Source organism: Notolepis coatsorum (assembly GCF_963971535.1).
Source record: "Notolepis coatsorum genome assembly, chromosome: 19".
In the NCBI taxonomy this organism is placed as follows: Eukaryota; Metazoa; Chordata; class Actinopteri; order Aulopiformes; family Paralepididae; genus Notolepis; species Notolepis coatsorum.
In genome coordinates, this window is record NC_140183.1 from 58,840,902 (window position 1) to 58,862,036 (window position 21,135).

The 21,135-nt window shown below is 45.2% G+C and overlaps 1 protein-coding gene across 1 annotated transcript in view; it reads right to left on the minus strand.

The window, feature by feature from the left end:
• The window catches only part of atp8b2 (ATPase phospholipid transporting 8B2), a gene marked incomplete at both ends in the record, with an annotated part of 116,650 nt that overhangs the window by 83,868 nt on the left and 11,647 nt on the right, over window positions 1-21,135 (minus strand). The window contains 5 exon segments of the mRNA XM_084336665.1: window positions 488-608; window positions 7,309-7,505; window positions 16,649-16,737; window positions 18,340-18,498; window positions 19,830-19,909. Of these exon segments, the coding sequence (XP_084192791.1) occupies window positions 488-608; window positions 7,309-7,505; window positions 16,649-16,737; window positions 18,340-18,498; window positions 19,830-19,909 (646 nt within the window).

Sequence of the window (21,135 nt, forward strand, 5' to 3'; positions counted from 1 at the left end):
CACACACACACACACACACACTCAGCTTCTTTCCCCAGGCCATCAGAACACTGAACAATGATCTCTCCACACACAAGCACACATGAACACACACTTACACACCACACCACACTTCCTGCACTCTCTCACACACAAACACACTACAGGTCACTTTAAACACAAAAGAAAAGGTCACTTTAAACGGAAAAAAACATAACTGTTTTTTGTATAGTATAGTTAGTATAGCTAGTATAGGACAGTTATATATAGTACAACTGTATATTGTATAGTAGTGTATATAGGACTCATTACCTTTAATTCATAAGCTTAGCATTGTATTGTATTTTATCTTAGTATCTTTTATCTATTTTATTCTATTATTATTTGTATTCTTGCACAATCAAGGCGGGCATGGCCACCTTCATTTCACTACGTGTCTCATGTGTGTATGTATGTGACAAATAAATCTCTTGAATCTTGAATATTTTTTCATGTGAAAGCGCCCTACCTGACCCAACTCTTCATTGAGTGTGGTGGTCCGAGCCTCTGCGGCCGTGTTGCACTCTGAACAGAACATCCTCTTGTCCCAGTTAATGAAGTAGCTATGACCCAGCCTGATGACCTCCACACTGAGAGAGAGAAAGAGAGGGGGGTGAGAGGGTGAGAGAGACAGGGGGGGGGGGGGGGGTGAGAGCATGCAGACTGCAGAATGACCTCAAGTGAGTAATCTAGCTTTGCATTCTGCTACTCCGAAAGAGGGGGCTTTTCAGGTGGGAATCATCCGGTGCCTGGAAGTAATTCATGTTCCACTGGCGCTGTGTCGCTTACCATCTAAATCTAACTCCCTCATGGCAGCAAACGGGAAAAGAGAGACGACAGAAGACACGTTTTTTAGTAGGGGGGGTCAGTCGGTGTGAGCAGGTCTTCAAAGGTCCCCGCTTTCTATCAAATTTGCTGATGACACAGTAGTGGTGGGCCTGATCTCTGCCAACGACGAGAGGGCCTACCTGGAAGAGGTAGAGAATCTGTCGCAGTGGTGTCAGGAGAACTGCCTCTCCCTGAACGTCAGCAAAACAAAAGAGATGATTGTGGACTTCAGGAGGTCGGGTTCAGGGACTACAGCATCGACGGGGCACCGGTTGAGAGAGTGAACAGTTTCAAGTACCTCGGAGTCCACATATCCGAGGACTTGACATGGACCACACACATTGACAGTGTTGTGAAGAAGGCACGGCAACGCCTCTACTTCCTCAGGCGCCTAAGGAAGTTTCAAGTCAGTCAGAAGATCCTTAAGAACTTCTACTCATGCGCAATAGAGAGCATCCTGACTGGCAATATCACCTCCTGGTTTGGGAATAGCACCGCACAAGACCGTAGCAGACTACAGAGAGTGGCCCGTTCAGCCGAACGCACAATTGGAGGGGGGCTTCCCACTCTCCAAGACATTTACAACAAGCGGTGCATGGGTAAGGCTAAGAGAATTATCAAAGACTCCAGCCACCCAAACAACTGCCTCTTTGAACTGCTGCGGTCAGGCAAGCGATACCGGAGTCTCATGGCAAGCACAGAAAGACTCAGAAGAAGCTTCTATCCCCAGGCCATCAGGATGCTCAACGAACAATAACACTATGTAACAACCATCAAATGCACTCACAGCACACACATCCACACGCACACACTCACTTTAAACAAACAACTCACTGCAGCACCCACTTTACACACTTTAGAACACCTAAACACACTTTATATTTATTGGTAAAGAATTTGCACTACTGTAAATTGTACCTCATCCCATTTCTGCTTTGCACTATATGGTATATTGTATATTAGTATATTGTATAGTATATTGTATGGTAACTCAGTTACTTCTACTCTGCATTGAACATTGTACATATGTACATACTGAACACTTGTGTCTACGTACGTGACTTCTATTTTTTACTTGCTATACTTATTTGTCTAGCACAGTCTCTGGAGCGTAACAGAAAGAAGCATTTTGTATAAAAGTATTCTGTACTTCTGTATGACAACTAATAAAGAAACTTGAAACTTCTAGTCTTGCACAAGGACCAATCAACATGGGTATAGGCGGGTTAATTTTCCATTGATGGGGATTTGATTGGCTGTTTTTAAATAAAGTGCGTCCGCAGGATTAATAACGTTAATGTTATTTCAGCCAGAGAAACAAATATACACATTAAAATTATTGGACCTGCAAGATTTGTACTTTGTAGGTCTGCATTTTAAATGTAAGGAGTATGTTTTCTTTCTCTGAAATGTAATTGAGTAAAAGTACAAGTATACAAACCTAATAATACTCAAGTAAAGTACAAATCCCCAAAAACAGTACTTAAGTAATGTAACGAAGTACAATTACTCAAGTACTTTACACCCCTGCTAAGGTGGCTATGGTGGGCTAAAAGCTAAGGTGGTTAAGGTGGGCTAAAGGCTAAGGTGGTTAAGGTGGGCTAAAAGCTAAGGTGGTTAAGGTGGGCTAAAGGCTAAGGTGGCTAAGGTGGGCTAAAGGCTAAGGTGGCTAAGGTGGGCTAAAGGCAGGGTGTCATGGAAAAGGATAATGGAAAATAGATAAACATGGGATATATCGGCAATTATCAGTGTTACCTGAAGGGGGCGCTCTGGGGGAGAACAAAACTAAACTAAAAGCTCAACCAGGCCAGTTAAAGTGAAAGTAGAATGTCAAAATAATGATGAAATGAAACAAAGTGGGGGAACTGATTCTGCCACAACAACTGCCACAATCAAGATGGTGAGATGGTTGTGGAAAGCAGAGGGTTGTGGTAGGAAGTTGATGTCTTCACAAATAAGAATAATATTGGTTTAAAAAGATATAAAAAAGTGAAATGATATAAATGAGACTGATTTTATTTTATTGTATTTTTATTGAATTTGTTTCTAATTTTTATCAATCTCAGTTACCTTTTTATATATGATGTTTCTTTTATTGGGGGGGGGGGGTGTTGTGATGTAAACAACCATTATTTTGTATCTTCAATGTTGAATATACATTTTTGATTTCCTTTATGCTTTTAATTTTTTTTGTTTTAATTGTATTGTTAATTACATTCTGTATTTGTATTCTGTTGTATTATTTTCTTGTGAGGACCCCAGGAAGGCTAGCGGTCATTAATTTGACAGCTAATGGGGATCCTGATAAAACATAAACAAACACATAATAGAATGTTTCCTGTAGGGAAACTACCTGACATTGTACATATGTCACCTACCTGACATTGTACATACTGTATGTCTATACTGAACACTGTGACCTCTATTTTTACTTCTATTTTACATGCTATACTATTTTATTTCATACTTATCTTGTCTAGCACAGTCTCTGGAGCATAACAGTAAGAAGCATTTTGTATAAAAGTATTCTGTACTTCTGTATGACAACTATTAAAGAAACTTGAAACTTGAAACTTGAGGGATGCAGAGATGCCACTTTTCCACTGCTTTTTCCCTAAGCGGTCAGTCTGGGTCGACACAGAGTAACGTTCCACATCCACATCAAGATATGAACAGTGTCATGTTCAGATGCTCACAGTTTTGATGTGAGCATATGTGCAAATATAATAGTCCAGGAAGGGTGTGTTAATGTAACACATTGTGATAGACGCTTATGTTCTACGGTGTCAGTGGGGGTCCCGAGCCTTGTTGATGAGGCCCACTGCAGAGGGGTAGAAGCTGTTCTTGTTGATGAGGCTCACTGCAGAGGGGTAGAAGCTGTTCTTGTTGATGAGGCTCACTGCAGAGGGGTAGAAGCTGTTCTTGTTGATGAGGCCCACTGCAGAGGGGTAGAAGCTGTTCTTGTTGATGAGGCTCACTGCAGAGGGGTAGAAGCTGTTCTTGTTGATGAGGCTCACTGCAGAGGGGTAATAATAATAATAAATAATATCTTAAATGTATATAGCGCCTTTCAGGAGAAGCTGTAAAGTGTGTTCATGTCGCCTCCCTTTCATTTACATTTAGTAATTTAGCTGATGCTTTTATCCAAAGCCACTTACAGGTTCTGTACATCATCAGGAAGGGTACAACTCTTTCAGCTGAGTAACAATGTTCATCAAACAGTGTTGAAACTTGGGTGCTGCAGTCTTGAGTGCATAGTAGTAGAGACATAATTAGTATAGTAGGTAGTAATATAGACAAGGACGATTATTTAGTGGAAGAGTGCATGATAGTAAGAAGGTTCGTATGTTTTTTTCTTCTTTCATTTCAGATATCGTTTGAAGAAGTGTGTTTTTAGTCGACGGTGGTCGGGTTTCGGCTGTCGTGGCTGTGGTGGGAAGATCGTTCCACCACTGTGGAGCGAGGACCGAGAATAGCCGGCTTCTCTTTGATGACGGAGCTTGGACAGGAGTGGGTCCCCCCCACCTGACGTAGAGCGAGATGGGCAGCACGGTGTTGAGGATGATGACGTCGTAGTGGGTCCCCCCTACCTGACGTAGAGCGAGATGGGCACCATGGTGTTGAGGATGATGACGTAGCGGGTCCCCTACCTGACGTAGAACGAGATGGGCACTGCTGTGTTGAGGATGACGATGTAGTGGGTCCCCTACCTGACGTAGAGCGAGATGGGCACTACGGTGTTGAGGATGATGACGTAGCGGGTCCCCTACCTGACGTAGAGCGAGATGGGCACCGGGGTGTTGAGGATGATGACGTAGTGGGTCCCCTACCTCAGGGGTTCCCAAACTTTTCAGGCCGCGACCCCCAAATAACGGTGTCAGAGAGCCGCGACCCCCACTATTATAGGAGGTAAAAATAATAAAAAAAAAAAAATTTAATAAATGGAAATGTATGGTTGAAACATGCAAACGTTTCAAACGCACACACACTAATAACTAAGCATTGGAGGCTTTTAACCAGGGCCGGACTGGGGAAATCATTCAGGCCAGGAAATATAGTGCAAAATATAGCCCCAGTCGGGGCGCCCTCGTGGCGCATACCATAGTGCCTTGCGCACCTACGCGGCCGACCCGGGTTCGATCCCAGCACCCAACGTTATTTGTCGCATGTCCTCCCCACCTCTCCTCCTGTTCGCCCTCTCCTCTGTCGGTCCTGCGTGACCAAGAAAAAGCTGTAAAAATGCTAAAAAAAAAAAAAAGAAAAAAAATATAGCCCAAGTCAGGCCACTTTTTAAGCAGGGGGTCTGGGGGTCACCGACCAGTTCATTTTTTGTTACAATCATATTTTTTGTTTTTTTAAGGGTCCCGCCTCCACCAATCACATGCGGCTCCCTTTGTGTGTGTGTGAGAGCAAGAGAGAGAGAGAGATAGGTCTCCAACTTGTGTGAGTTGCAGTGATCTCCTGGTTGTTCCCCACCTAGGTTATCTAACTATTGCGCTGCTGCAACTAGAAACACTGGCCTGGCCTGCTTCTAAGTTCAGTGGCCTGACTGCATAAAAAAAAGAATAAAAAAAGAAAAATTATTTGTATAAAAAAAAGAAAAAAAAAGGAATCACCTGGATACACCCCCCCCCCCCCCCCCCCGCGGCGGCTCGCAAACCCCTGCCCTACCTGACGTAGAGCGAGATGGGCACTACGGTGTTGAGGATGATGACGTAGTGGGTCCCCTACTTGACGTAGAGCGAGATGGGCACCGCGGTGTTGAGGATGACGATGTAGTGGGTCCCCTACTTGACGTAGAGCGAGATGGGCACTACGGTGTTGAGGATGATGACGTAGTGGGTCCCCTACTTGACGTAGAGCGAGATGGGCACCGCGGTGTTGAGGATGATGACGTAGCGGGTCCCCTACTTGACGTAGAGCGAGATGGGCACCGCGGTGTTGAGGATGACGATGTAGTGGGTCCCCTACCTGACGTAGAGCAAGATGGGCACTACGGTGTTGAGGATGATGACGTAGCGGGTCCCCTACCTGACGTAGAGCGAGATGGGCACTACGGTGTTGAGGATGATGACGTAGCGGGTCCCCTACTTGACGTAGAGCGAGATGGGCACTACGGTGTTGAGGATGATGACGTAGTGGGTCCCCTACTTGACGTAGAGCGAGATGGGCACCGCGGTGTTGAGGATGATGACGTAGCGGGTCCCCTACTTGACGTAGAGCGAGATGGGCACCGCGGTGTTGAGGATGACGATGTAGTGGGTCCCCTACCTGACGTAGAGCAAGATGGGCACTACGGTGTTGAGGATGACGATGTAGTGGGTCCCCTACCTGACGTAGAGCAAGATGGGCACTACGGTGTTGAGGATGATGACGTAGTGGGTCCCCTACCTCAGGGGTTCCCAAACTTTTCAGGCCGCGACCCCCAAATAACGGTGTCAGAGAGCCGCGACCCCCACTATTATAGGAGGTAAAAAAAAATTAATAAAAAAAAATTATAATTTTTTTTAATAAATGGAAATGTATGGTTGAAACATGCAAACGTTCAAACGCACACACACTAATAAGCATTGGAGGCTTTTAACCAGGGCCGGACTGGGGAAAACATTCAGGCCAGGAAATATAGTGCAAAATATAGCCCCAGGCGGGGCGCCCTCGTGGCGCATACCATAGTGCCTCGCGCACCTACGCGGCCGACCCAGGTTCGATCCCAGCACCCAACGTTATTTGTCGCATGTCCTCCCCACCTCTCCTCCCGTTCGCCCTCTCCTCTGTCGGTCCTGCGTGACCAAGAAAAAGCTGTAAAAACGATTAAAAAAAAAGAAAAAAAAATATATAGCCCAAGTCAGGCCACTTTTTAAGCAGGGGGTCTGGGGGTCACCCACCAGTTAATTTTTTGTTACAATCATATTTTTTGTTTTTTTAAGGGTCCCCGCCTCCACCAATCACATGCGGCTCCCTTTGTGTGTGTGTGAGAGCAAGAGAGAGAGAGAGATAGGTCTCCAACTTGTGTGAGTTGCAGTGATCTCCTGGTTGTTCCCCACCTAGGTTATCTAACTATTGCGCTGCTGCAACTAGAAACACTGGCCTGGCCTGCTTCTAAGTTAAGTGGCCTGACTGCATAAAAAAAAATAATAAAAAAAAATAAAAATTATTTGTATAAAAAAAAAAAAAAAAAAAAAATCATCTGGCTACACCCCCGTCGCCCCCCCCCCCCCCCCCCCCCCCCCCCCCCCTCCCGCGGCGGCTCGCAAACCCCCACTTTGGGAACCCCTGCCCTACCTGACGTAGAGCGAGATGGGCACTACGGTGTTGAGGATGATGACGTAGCGGGTCCCCTACCTGACGTAGAGCGAGATGGGCACTACGGTGTTGAGGATGATGACGTAGTGGGTCCCCTACCTGACGTAGAGCGAGATGGGCACTACGGTGTTGAGGATGATGACGTAGCGGGTCCCCTACCTGACGTAGAGCGAGATGGGCACTACAGTGTTGAGGATGATGACGTAGGACCAGAAGGACAGGAAGGCGGAGAAGAGGAAGTTGTCGACGGAGAGGTCCCACGGCAGGTAGCTCTGGAACAGGGAGCCCACCTCTCGCTCCCACACCGCGTTCCCCACCGCCAGGATCACCCCCATGCACACCAGGAAGCCAAATATCTGAGACACGCAAACACACACAGAGAGACGACATTCAATATGATGGGATACATTTCCGCATCACAAAGCAATGGTTGATATTTGAACCCTTTTTAAAACAACAAAGTCAATCCGAAATCACTTGGGAATGTAGATGTCGTGCCTCACCCGCAGGTACTCAACCTCTTTAACTACAGTACGAATGTACAACAGTGGTGGAAAGTAGGAAAGTATTTTTACTTTTCAAGTACTGTACTTAAGTACAATTTTGAGCTACTTGTACTTAACGTGAGTGTTTTAATTTTAGTCAACTTTATACTTTTTACTCCACTACGTTTATCTGAACCCATCGGTTACTAGTTACTTTGAAGACAGGCACACGGGAAGCCAGTCAGACTTGGGGGTGCGGGTCGGAGTCGGAGATGAATAATAATAATAACGTCATATTAAATGCATGCGCGAAGCGCATCATTCGTGATTTTCCATTCATTTGAAAGATCAATATTTTACACTACAACAGACAAACTTGAACACCAACATGTGGACAGTTCACACACGAAATGCAGCAGTTTTTTCTCTAATCAGAAGACGATTTATTGTCGATTTAGACGCAAGCGGCAACAACTAGCGTTTGGACTTTCGTTTCGCACACCGCACAGGATCTGTGTGTGTGTGTGTGTGTGTGTGTGTGTGTGTGTGTGTGTGTGTGTGTGTGTGTGTGTGTGTGTGTGTGTGTGTGTGTGTGTGTGTGTGTGTGTGTGTGTCACTGTCACTCACAACAACAATCGCTGCAGGAGCGATAATAAACACACATTACCTATTCCGAAGACGGTAGAACACCGAAGGCAGTCTTGCGTTCAGGAGTGGTGGAAATAAACTCCTTCATGACAACATGAATGTCCAGTTAGTCCAGAATATCCTGATGCATATGCAGCAAGTCCAGGTTATTATTATTAAAGAAATCAGATATTCGTTTTTGAGACATTTCTTTTCTGAGACACAAGTAAACACACTCTCCACTTCAGTCAGTCCTCCCTCTCTGCAATTCGTTCCCGCATACAACATCGCCGACAGATATATTCCTTTACTGCGCGTCCCAAAAACGATTCCAGGCCGCTATTTTTTTTAACAACGGATTTCCAGTTACGCGTTGACGCTTCCAGGCCGCGTCTATTCGAATCCCAACTGGTTCATGCATCGGCTACACGCTGCTTTAATAACACTGCATTATCGAGACAGCGCCCCTATGAGGATCTGGCAATGAATTCCAAGAATAGGGTAAATCTGCAGTGCCGCTCCGCTCTGTGACATTGAGTAGCCTCGGTATTACAATGGAATAAAGGCCAAAACAACCTTGCAGTTGCAGTTACACTCCCCGCCAGCAGGGGGTGCTGTCGCACCCGCCGCACCCCCACTTCCCGCGTCCTTGTTTGAAGAAAAAGATTTTGCATAGAAAACATGGCAAAAATGTATGAAGATTATATACTTTCATATTTGAAGCCTGACAACTTCAAGAGGACGTAATCAGAGCAGCATAACTGGACAACATACCACTTTAACATAACCTTTAATCAGAGCAGCATAACTGGACCACATACCACTTTAACATAACCTTTAATCAGAGCAGCATAACTGGACCACTTTAACACAATCTTTAGAGGTCAATGGTTAGAGGACTGAATGCTCCCAAGCACTGGAATACACAAACGGCATGTAGAATGCATAATCTTACTTTAGATACGTAAAACACTGAACTCTCCACTCACAAATACACATAAGCACACACAGACACACACACACCACTCATGCGGCAACCGCTAAAACAATCACTTTAAACTAAATGTCACTTTCAAAAATAGAATCTTTAGAAACACTTTAAAAGAAGGAGGTACTGTATAGTTTAGATACATTAAGAGTTAACATTGTAAATTGTATATTGCATAGTAGTGTATATAAGAACCAGTTTCTCAGGAACCTTGTATTTTTTTTTACCATGCATATCTTGTGTTTTATCAATAAGAAAAATTCTATGCCTATTTTATTCTATTTTATTATTGTATTTTGCACAATCAATGCGGGCATGACCACCCGCATTTCACTGTATGCCCTGGTATGTATGTGACAAATAAACCTCTTGATTCTTGATTCTTGATATTCAATAGCAAATACTTCTCTACTTTTACTTACTGTAAGTCGAATTCGAATGGAGGACTTTTACTTTGACCAGAGTACTCATTTACAGTATCTGGGTATTTCTACTTTTACTTAAGTAAAGGAACTGTGTACCCCTTCCACCGCTGCACAACACTCCAACTAAGGTACGTTAACCTAGGGGTGGACGGTATAAACGGTATACGGTATAAACGGTATGAATTTGCTCTACAGTATGGATTTTGACTATACCGTGTAACCGGTAGAGCAGCTCTAAAATAGCAATGATGTCATGTAACCACAGCGCGACTATTTCACTCGCAGTTGCCCCTAAAAATAGATAGAATTAGTCATAGATAATAGATATGTGCGAACTGGAAAAAGTTATTTAGGAGGCTTCGCGCAGTGGGCGTGCCAGCCCCTACCGCACGCATGTAAACACGGGTCTAGTAGTCTAGTGGGACGGGACACGGGAGGACGGCGGCGTCTCCCTGAGCTAACGTTAGCTTAGCTACCGTTACAAAATGACCCAGTCAACTATTCACTTTTAGTTTAATACATGATGAGGCATTGTCTAACCGAACGGTATCTAGTCGGCCAGCTACCGATAGCTCCTAACATCAACAAACGCTCCACAAAGTCTAGTAGAGACGTGTATGCTACCTGTTAGCTCACGTTAGCGCAAGTTAGTTCACCGTTCAAAACGAAATGTCCCATTGAACTAAATAATTCACTGAGGCGTTGTATTAACGTTATATATCCGGCTAGCAGTAGCTACAGATAGCTCCTGATATCAATGTCTTATAACACTGATTCGATGCGTATTCGAGCTGAGGGCTTGCTGAGCACAGTTAAGTAACGTTATACCAATAGGGTCCAGGTGCAGCGCCGGAGAATCCTGGCCGTAGCTCTGCTCGAGGCTACTCGAGTATAGGTCCAGGTGCAGCTCCGGAGAATCCTGGCCGTAGCTGGAGGCTACTAGAGTACACACAGACAGTGGAGCTTGTTGCGTGGTGGCGATGTCTCGCAGATAATACAAGTACAAGTATAATTATTAGGGCTGTCAGTTTATCGCGTTAATTAGATTAATTAATTACACAGCAAATAATCGCGTTATGAAAATTAACTCAAAATTAATTACCATTTTTTTTTTTTTTTTTTTTTATAATATTTTTTTTGTATCTCATTCATTCCACAAGCATGTAGAATACACATTTACAGATTTTTTTTTAATATGGTCCATTTGCATGTTCTTGGTATCTGATTCTAGGGACATCTATGAATCTCAGGGAATATATTCCCAGTGTCAGAAATACTGTGGGCTAGATCCACAAAGAATGGATTGCACGGTGCAAGTTGCACCCTTACTTACAATTCATTATGAATTGAAAATGGGGGACCCTGATGTAAACAAGACGAAAGTCTTTCTCTGGTCTGCATTCCCTTAACAATTGTGTGTATTGAGCCGTACTGTATTGTACCCATTCTGCAATCTGTTAATAACATTTTCATTCAATCAATCAATCTGCGCGGTGATTGATTGAATGAAAATTTTATTTTGAGTAAATTGTAATGAACCAAATGAGAATATCAATACATTTTTTTTATCTTTGACTGTGAATAACACCATGCTCAAATTGACCAGACCTGAAAAATCTGAGCAAATTAATAGATGGAAGATGATTAAACAGAAGGTTTTGTAGATACAGTACTGAATTCTGCCATCCGGACACATGCAATTTGAAATATGATTATAGAATATAGAATATGAGGCATAAAATGGTAATGCGATTAAAATGCGATTAATTAGATTAATTAATTACAAATCCTGTAATTAATTAGATTAATTTTTTTAATCGCCTGACAGCACTAATAATTATATAATATATATATTTTATAAAAAAAAAAAAAATTATATAAAATTAAATTACATTTTTTTTTATCAAAAACGATGATACCGTGATATATACCGTTACCGTCTATGCTTCAAATTATACCGTGATATAAATTTTAGACCATACCGTCCACCCCTACGTTAACCCATTCACTACCACACTACCAAAGGGTTAACCCTTTACAATACAGAAGGTTAACCCTTTCACTACCACATGACAACGGGTTAACCCTTTCACTACCACACTACAGAAGGTTAACCCTTTCACAACCACACTACAGACGGTGCTTTTATCCAAAGCCACTTACAGGTTCTGTACGACAAGTCAGCAGGAAGGGTACAGCTGAGTAACAATGTTCATCAAACAGTGTTGAAACTTGGGTGCTGCAGTCTTGAGTGCATAGTAGTAGAGACATAATTAGTATAGTAGGTAGTAATATAGACAAGGAAGATTATTTAGTGGAAGAATGCATGATAGTAGAACAGTTAACCCTTTCACAACCACACTACAGACGGTTAACCATCTGTAGTGTGGTTGTGAAAGGGTTAACCTTCTGTAGTGTGGTAGTGAAAGGGTTATATACTCGTACTGGCATCGCGTCCCGCTCTTACGCCATACTGAGATATACCTCATCTCATGTACCTAGTGTACTCCATCAACGAATAAAAAACAAATACACCCAGCACCTGCCAGGCCCCTCCCTAGTGACGTACTATATAGTACTAGGCGTGGTCACCACTCGCCCTTCCTCTATTTTCGTTTCCATCATAGCGGATGCGTGCACCCTATGCAACTAGTTGTCATGAAACGTTTAGAGAAATTGCGTAATATTGAGTGCTTACCGGAAATTTGCTTACCCCTGGAATCTTCGGGGCATGTTCCAACGACACGTCGGGTCTATTCTGATGTTTCCTCGTCTTGTGGCAGCAGATCGAGGGACAGCGTGCGAGGTTTGGCTATCGAGCCGGCTCGTACACAGGTAGGCCCTGTGTCATCAGGCATTGATGCTAGTGTTAGTAACGCTGGTTGTTTTGTTACACAACCGAGTTGTGTGTTGGTGCCAGGGGCGGGATGTTTTGGTGAACGTTCCCCTGAAGTGCACGGTTTCCAAGCGATCCTGGAGCGCGTTGCTAACACTAATGCTAACGCTAATGCTAACGCTAATGCTAACGCTAATGCTGAAATGCTGGGTCACTGTTCTAATGTTCCCCGCCGTGGGATGTTGCCGCTTTTCCCTCCTCTTAACCGGTTCATTGATGAAGGTCAGTCGGTAGCTAATGTGGGGGGTTTTGCTGAGTCCTATTTACCGTTTTTAAGGGTGAATGGGTTGACAACAGGGTGCAGGGCGGGTGTGCTGTGGCTAAGTAGCCAGGTAGCATCGATCCTGTGCCCCGGCGGGGTTGGACGGTGTTGGACCAGTGTTGTGGCTCAGCTGACTATTTTTCTGTCCACATTAGCGTGGGGTAGTGGGGCTACAGGACCAGCCGACGCTGAAAACATTTAGCATGTTTTTGGTGTTATAGAGATCTTGACTCAGTCGCAAGCTATAACTGCGGGGAGGATTAGGATGCTATCAACGCTTGTTAACGTTGAGGCTGGGGCTTGTTTTGCAGTTCGCACAACCCCACCCTCCGTTCTCAGGTTTGGTGCAGACCCTATTATCAGGGTCAGCAGCAGTGACAGCTCTGGCCGACGAGATCCAATCTCTGTTGGCGAAGCAGGCCGTAGTCGTGGTCCCGAGAGAGGACGCGATGTCAGGCATCTACTCCCGTTATTTTCTGGTGCCCAAAAAAAAAAGGAGGGGTCAGACCTATACTGGATCTGTCCGCGTTCAATCGTCTGATTGTGGTGAGACCATTCAGAATGTTGACCGTCAAACATCTGCTACTTGCTGTCAGAGTGGGAGACTAGTTCATAGACCTGAAGGATGCATATTTTCACATCCCGATTTTCCCTCCTCACAGGAAGTTCCTACGGTTCCTGTTTCAGGGTGTAGCGTACGAATACCAGAGGTTGCCGTTCGGCTATTCTCTGGCTCCCCGCACATTCACCAAGTGCGTAGAGACTGCGCTGGAGCCTCTACGTCGTCAGGGAATATGAATTCTATTCTATCTCGACGACATTCTGCTCCTCAGCCAGGAGGAGGTCGCCAGGTCTCATACCAGGCTGGTGGTGGAATTCCTCAGCAAGCTGGGTTTTGCTGTGAACTGGAAGAAGAGTACGCCTCTTCCCAGTCAACAGGTGGAGTACTTGGGCTTGACATTGAGGTCGAGGCCCATGATTGTAACACTCTCGAAGCAACGGAGGGTGTCTATCCTCCACGCGCTCGGGGGTTTCCGTCCTGGGAAGACGGTCGCGGCGCTGCAAGTGATGCGCCTGCTCGGTATGATGGCATCTGCTCACGCGGTGGTCCCTCTTGGCCTCCTCTTCATGAGGAGGATACAGACGTGGTTCTCCAGTATGAGAATAGACTCGGTGAGGGACAAACGGAAACGGTTGATGGTTCCTTTGTCGATATGGGGGGATCTCGCCCATTGGAGGAGGACTGGTATCCTCACCAATGGGGTCCCCATGGGCAGCAGGCGCTCACATGTCACGGTCTTCACCGACGCTTCCCTCACGGGTACCCTGCACATCAATGTGTTGGAATTGAGGGCGGTCCTCCTGGTCCTCAGACGGTTCGCCCACCTGGTGGTAGGCGAGCACGTTCTGGTCAGAACGGACAGTATGACGGCAGCGGCGTATATCAACAGGCAGGGTGGAACATGATCCATCCGCCTGCACCAGGCGGCGGTCGAACTCTGGCTATGGGCAGCTCTAAACAGGCTGCGCAGTCTGAAGGCGCTCCACATCCCTGGCAAGGAGAATGTGGGCGCGGATATGATGTCTCGGGCGGTCCTCGTTCCGGCGAGTGGGAACTGCGCCAAGATATAGTCAGGCAGATCTGGGATCGCTTCGCGGAAGCTTCAGTGGATCTGTTTGCGAGCAGACAATCTCACAAGTGCCCCTTGTGGTTCTCGGTCAGTCGGGAAGACCATACCCCCTTGGGGGTGGATGCCTTCTCAATGTTTCCATGGCCGCCCGGCCTTCTGTACGCCTTTCCCCCTACACATCTGTTGAGTCAGTTGTTGGAGCGGATACGGAGGGAGCGCAGGACCGTGATCCTGGTCGCGCCGGACCGGGGAACAGCGGTGTGGTTCCCGGTCCTGATCCAGCTACTGGTAGCCCCGCCGTGACCTATTCCTTGGTCGGCGGGGGCCCTCTCTCAAGCACACAGGTCGCTGTTTCAGCCCCCGGTGATATGCCAACCCCTGATGGTTTGGCTGGTGAGAGGGTAAGTCTGGAGAGGATGGACCCTTCTGTGGTTGACACCATCCGGAATGCGCATGCTCCCTCCACTGTCGCGCTTTACGCGGGTAGGTGGCGTATGTTCCAAGAGTGGTGTAAGGCAGGGGGCAGGGACCCGGTGTCCTGCCCCCTGGATGCTGTCCTTATTTACCTTCAGTCTCTCCTTGATAGACTGTCGGCCTCGACGGTGAGGGTATATGCAGCAGCTATATCCTCTTATCATGAGGGATTTGAGGGTGTTGTTTTGTTCAGCCACCCTCTTGTGAGGCGTTTCCTGCTTGGCGCTGGACGCGTTAAGCCGGTAAAACGCTCTTTGGCTCCGAGCTGGGATCTTCAATTGGTCCTCGGTCGGTTGTCCTTGGCCCCGTTTGAGCCTCTTGAGCAATTGGAACAGCTGTCGTTCAAGACCGCGTTCTTGCTGGCCGTCACCTCCGCTAAACGCGTGGGTGAGCTTTGTGCTCTCTCGGTACGGCCAGAGTGCCTGTCTTTTCGTTCCGATTGCGGTGCCACTCTGCGGCCTAATCCTGCCTTCGTGCATACAAATATCCAGAGTTCTTTCCGCTCCAGGGATATTATGGTTCAGGCGTTTCATCCGCCTCCTCACGCTAGTGAGTTGGAGGCGGGCCTTCACCTGTCATGTCCGGTCCGGGCTTTGGGGGTTTACCTCAGCCGTACTCAGGGCCTCAGGGCTACCGATCAGCTCTTTGTCTGTTACGGTGGCTCTCGTGCTGGTAAGGCACTGTCGAAACAGCGCCTGTCCCATTGGTTGTGCGAGGGCATTGCCCTTTGCTACACGTTGGCTGGCTCCCCCTGGGGGCGTCAGGGCGCACTCCACTCGTGGGCTGGCGGCCTCTGCCGCTCTACTGGGTGGGGCCTCGGTGGAGGACATCTGTGCTGCGGCTTCATGGTCCTCACCGGGTCCCTTCGTAAGGTTTTACCTCATGGACATGACCGGGGGTTCTGTCTCCCAGGCGGTTCTGAGGTCTGTGACCTCTCCTGCTTCCCGTCCTTTGGTGGGGTAGCAGGAGTGTGTGGGTGTGGGCCACAATGTGTTGTGTCACACGTGGTTCCGCCTGTGCTGTGCGTTCAAGAGGTTCTAGTTCCCTCTTGTTCGCACTCGGGTGGAGTTGACTGCCGCCCCCTCTTCATTAGGAAGAGTGGGGTGACGGGACTCCCCTCCCCCCTGATGTGGGCTTACGGGTCCTCAGGGGGTGCATTTGTCGGGCCTCGCGTCCGCTCTACCCCATATCTCAGTATGGCGTAAGAGCGGGACGCGATGCCAGTACGAGTATATAACGATCCCGCTCTTAGCGTGCCCTGAGTTCCCTTGGGGAAACTTTTCTTTGGAAACGATTTTCCGAGGAAGAACGAGTGGTGACCACGCCTAGTACTATATAGTACGTCACTAGGGCGGGGCCTGGCAGGTGCTGGGTGTATTTGTTTTTTATTCGTTGATGGAGTACACGAGGTACATGAGATGAGGTATATCTCAGTATGGCGTAAGAGCGGGACGCTTAGCCAGTACTCATATAACTAGGTTATATACATAACCTATCGTTAATATACCTTGAGGACGGCTGAAACGAGCCAATATGAACCAGTGACAGTGAACTCCTGCAGTAAAATGTTGTGTCAGTCCAGGTTGTAAACGTTTAGCATTCATAAACACGATACAGCGCTAAGATATGAAACCCAATTCAAAGCCGCGGACAGGCGATTTGCCGACACAGCGGTGAGGTCATCGACAGCGAGAGGTTTGGGGTTTCCTACCCAGAGGACCAGGGTGTTCATCAGACGGTCGATGCTTGTGCGCTTAAACTTGGTGCGACCGCTGTTCTGCATCAGCTTGGTGTCTGGGCCTGGTGCAGAGAGACGGGGAGAGAGAGAGACGTCTGTTATACACTCATGGCACACGTAGTGCATGATACACACATGATGTAACACACACACACATACACACACCTGCTCAAACAGGATGAAAGGTAGGAATGTATAGTGATCGTGGGGGGCTATCTATGTTAAATAATATTTTCTAGCTTAATTATCTATTACGTAATTAGATCGTGACTATTTGCTTTGTCTAATTGCAATGTGTTTTTATTGTGTATTTATTGTTTTTTAATTTGTTTTGTCAGTGTATTTTTATTTGTATTTATTAGTTTATTTGTCAGTGACAATGTAAAGTTACAATAACAAGATACAGATAGATGTATTGCATGTAGGACTTCTAGCCACGGCTAATTTGCCACTCCTGTCCCTGGTTAGGCTTTTCTACTTAAAAGGGGTCATTCCATACCATCATTACCAAAGAAAGGTACATTAAATGAGCACATACTTAATAATGACATTCTTGACATGATTATACAATAATTATGAAAATGATCACATTACAGTTATACAGTCAATACAGTCATTACAGTACGTGTTGAGTGTGAATGTATATATTGTTGTGTCGTCACCATGTAAGTTATTGGACCCCAGGAAGAAACATCTACATTTAAATTACATGTACATGTTATTATTACATTTACATTTAAATTTAGACGTGACTGTAAATGAGGGAAACCTCAGTTGCCTTTCGAGTTTAAATAAAGGTTTAAAATTTTATTAAATTAAAATGTAGCTGAACGCCTTTATCCAAAGTGATTTACAAGTTCTGTATAACAAGTCAGCAGGAAGGGTGCAACTCTGGCAGCTAAGTAACAATGTTCGTCAAACAGTGTTTGCTTGAGTGCTACAGTCTTGAGTGCATAGAAGTATAGACATAATTGGTTAATATAATACATAATATATTATCATAGTTAGTAGGTAGTAAGATAGGCAAGGAAGATTCCTTAGTAGCAAAGTGTATGGTAGTAAAAGACAGCACGAAGGTTATTTAATTTTTCATTTCTGATATTGATTGAATAGCCGCTACTATGCAAAACCTAATGGGGATCTTAATAATAACAATACTTATTATTATTAAATAATTATTATTACAATCAATTAATTATAAATTATAATACATTATTATCATTGTTATTAATAATAATAGTAATTATTAATAATAATAATAATAATAATAATAATAATAATAATAATAATAATAATAATAATAATAATAATAATAATAATAATAATAATAATAATAATAATAATAATAATAATAATAATAATAATAATAGGGGCAACAGTGGCTCAGGAGGTAGAGCAGTCGTCTGGTAATCCGGAGGTTCCCGGTTCGATTCCCACTGCTGCCGGGCAGCGTGTTGAAGTGTCCTTGAGCAAGACACTTAACACCTAAGTGCTCTCAATGAGCAGGTCGGCACCTCGCATGGTCGCCGCCTCCGTCGGTGTGTGAATGTGTGAGTGAACGGGTCAAATGTGAAGAACAAAATTGTAAAGCGCTTTGGATAAAAGCTGCTATATAAATGCACCATTTAGCATTTAGAATAAAAAACAAACAGACGCACACTGACCTGCGAATATGACCAGGCCGTGGCAGGCCTCTGTGTTGCGCAGCACACAGCCTCTCAGCAGCACGTTCTGATTGGACAGCCCGTACTTACTGTCCCTCCAGTACAACGTCCCACAGAACCGGTCCAGCTTGTTGTTAGGCGGCTCACAGACCACCTCACCTGCACGCATCAAGGACACACACAGACACGTAAACACACACACACACACACACAGACACACACACACACACACACACACACACACACACACACAGACACGTAAACACACACACACACACACACACACACACACACACACACACACACACACACACACACACACACACACACACACACACACACACACACACACACACACAGACACGTAAACACACCCACACACACACACACAGACACACAGACAGACACACAGACAGACACAGACAGACACAGACACGGACACGTAAACACACACAGACACACACAGACAGACACAGACAGACACACACATGGACATGTAAACACACACACAGACACACACACAGACACGGACACGTAAACACACACACACACACACACACACACACACATGGACACGTAAACACACACACACACACACATGGACAGGTAAACACACACACAGACACACAAACAGACACACAGACACACACAGACACACACACACAAACACACACACACAGATGCACACAGACACACACAGACGCACACAGACACACACACATATACAGACACAGGTAGATTAAAATCAGATTTGTGGGTGCCAGCCAATTGCAGTTAGAGTCCAATAAAGATATATACATCCTAGGGGCATAATATAGGGATACATGAATCACTCCCTACAGCACATTATGCTGTTTTAGCACAGACACACACATGCACACACGCACACGCACGCACGCACACACACACACACACACACACACACACACACACACACACACACACACACACACACACACACACACACACACACACACACACACATACAGATGCTGAAACCAACACCTCTTGGAATCTGATATGTGGGTTGATTTGCAGCAGCAATGCATTTTACTGAGCAGGTGAGGAGTGCGTGTGTGTGTGTGTGTGTGTGTGTGTGTGTGTGTGTGTGTGTGTGTGTGTGTGTGTGTGTGTGTGTGTGTGTGTGTGTGTGTGTGCATTCTGAGCTGACAGGACACTGTGTGTGTGTGTGGGTGGTGATAGACTCTGCACTCTGCAAGTGCTGACAAAGGAGGGCAGTGTGTGTGTGTGTGCATGCATGCGTGTGTGTGTGTGTGTACATGTGTGGAGTGTGTGTGAGCATGCATGCACGTGTGTATTCACATTATTCGTACGTGTGGGTGTACGTGCGTGTTCGCACGTGTGCATGCAAGCTTGAGCGTCAGCCCTCTGACCCTCTGACCTCTAAAGGTCGACGAGAAAGAAAAACGCATAGAAGGAGAAACCAGATAAAAACAGAGAGAAGAGGAGGGGGAAAGAGTCTCTCTCACCATTAAACGTGGCCAGGTTGTTCGGATCTCCCAGCTCTGAGGTCACAGACACTGACTGTCTGACTTTCATATTGGTCTCTCTGGAACACAACAACAACACACTTCACTACAGGATTGAGAGTATCTTTTTTATTTTTTTTAATATCTTTATTTACCCAGGGATGTTTTTCTGAGTTAGCCGCATAATACTGTTATCGATGACCGAAGAGCAAAATCTCCTATCTGAAGAATACATTTCTTTTTGAGAAAGTGTTGTTTTCGTGTAGATTTCTTGCAGAATGCATTTTTTAAGGATACCTAATACAATACACTGTTTTGGACCATATTACTCTATTATGTGTTAAAGGAACATGCCAACTTTTTAGGAAATTAGCTTATTTGCCATCTACCCTGGAGTTGGACAAAAAACAACAGGGCTTTGAGGTGATGAAATCACTACGCCCAGGCAGCAGTGGTTTGGCAAAAAATTGTTACAAGTATATCTGCTTAGAAAACAAAATGTATAATTTTTTATTTTTTATTTTTTTCACATGGTAAATATACAGGTCACAACATGTTTACAGGAAAGTTTTGGAGTTGTATTTGGAGTGTATTTGGAGTGACTGTTGGGAACTAGGCTACACTGGCACACCTACTTCCAGTGAATGACGCTAAGCTAGGCTAACAGTGCGGCTGTTCCCTAAGCCTAATGCATGCACAGAGAAGAAAAGGGTATGTATCTGCTTGTCTAACTCCAGGGTAGATGGCAAATAAGCTAATTTCCCAAAAAGTTGGCGTGTTCCTTTAACAATACCGACCGCAGATAGGAGGTTTTGTTCTTCAGCCATCGTTATGCTCTTTCTCAGCGACACCTTGTTACACACTCATAGAGTTACGGTAAACGTGTTTGCATCTTGTAGTGGCTTTAGTACAGACGCAGTCCTCTATGAGTTGAATGCCTTGCTTCAAAATGTAATCAATAACCTAGTCTGCTAAATGATGCCAACACAGTAACTCTACTGTTAATTTGTTTCCGATTATTTTGACCCCAGAAACACATGGAATATAAAGTTAAAACGCACAATGTATTCAAATTTAGACTAGTATTTCCAACGGTGTAGTCATCATCATCATCATCATCATCATCATCATCATCATCATCATCATCATCATCATCATCATCATCATCATCATCATCATCATCACATAGCTGTTATTATTATTATTGTCATGACAATAATAATGACATTCTTTCAAGATGTATATAACAATAGCCTACATTGTTTTCCATCATCAGTTGACAGTCCCACCCCCCTCCATGATTGCC